At 38.1% G+C, this 1,018-nt stretch overlaps 1 protein-coding gene across 1 annotated transcript in view; it reads right to left on the bottom strand.

The window, feature by feature from the left end:
* DLGAP5 (DLG associated protein 5) overlaps positions 1-1,018 on the bottom strand; it is a 16,363-nt gene that overhangs the window by 5,528 nt on the left and 9,817 nt on the right. Inside the window, 2 exon segments of the mRNA XM_072429081.1 lie at positions 1-251; positions 355-482. The exon segment at positions 1-251 is cut by the window's left edge and continues 5 nt beyond it. Coding sequence (XP_072285182.1) covers positions 1-251; positions 355-482 — 379 coding nt within the window.

Here is a 1,018-nt window from a genome sequence, read left to right as displayed (position 1 = left end):
CTGGTCGCATACAGGAGGAGGAGTAGCATGTGCATTCTGGTCGCATACAGGAGGAGGAGTAGCATGTGCATTCTGGTCGCATACAGGAGGAGGAGGAGTAGTATGTGCATTCTGGTCGCATACAGGAGGAGTAGTAGTAGCAGCATGTGCATTCTGGTCGCATACAGGAGGAGGAGTAGTAATAGTATGTGCATTTTGGTCGCATACAAGAGGGCTCTCTTCCTCAACAGGCAGAGCTGTACTGACATCACCTGTAGGGTCATATAATAAAGGACAAAAAAAAAAAAAAATCATAAGGTGCCAAGGTAAAAAAAATGACACAAAGCAGTATGTTTAATGACAATATTTGTGTACCTTTGTTTTCCGGAGAAGAACATGTGTCCATTTCTAATTCAGCATTTGTAGTCCTCATGGACAAATCAGGAGGAGAAACTTGCTGAATCTTTTCTTTAGTTTCATTTTCTCGTGTAAAGACAAAGTTGCTTTATATAAGGAGGAAAAAAAGGAGGAGTTTCCAAGCTGCCCATTGTTGTACTTTTTATATTCATTCAGTGGCACCAAACAGAGCAACAGATTTCACAAAGTAAGGGTAATCCTTTTTTATACAAGTCAATGGTTTTGTAAGAAAGGATGCATCAGGCTGAATGTATCAGCTGTACCAGACAACCTCTTTGCCTTAATGTATTTGGTTGAACAATATTTAATGACCAACCATTAATTAGGTAGGATATTGCCAACTCCAAAAACTAACTAAAATATTTCTTTGAATTACAATATACCACCCCTTCAGGACTGGTTACCACATGCATGCGTACTGGAAAATGCAGCTTACAGCCACAAAAGCAATCTTTCCTAAGAAATATATGGGGGCTGCCATTGCGGACATCCTTTTAAAACCACAAGTTACCTAGCCAATTTTGTGGTTGTTTTGCATACTGGTTTCAAGTCTATGACTAAGTACTTAGAGAGACAGCGTTATATATATATATATATATATATATATATATATATATATATA

The sequence above is a fragment of the Pyxicephalus adspersus genome, chromosome 12 (assembly GCF_032062135.1).
Source record: "Pyxicephalus adspersus chromosome 12, UCB_Pads_2.0, whole genome shotgun sequence".
Taxonomy (NCBI): domain Eukaryota; kingdom Metazoa; phylum Chordata; class Amphibia; order Anura; family Pyxicephalidae; genus Pyxicephalus; species Pyxicephalus adspersus.
This window is presented reverse-complemented; position numbering and strand designations above follow the sequence as displayed.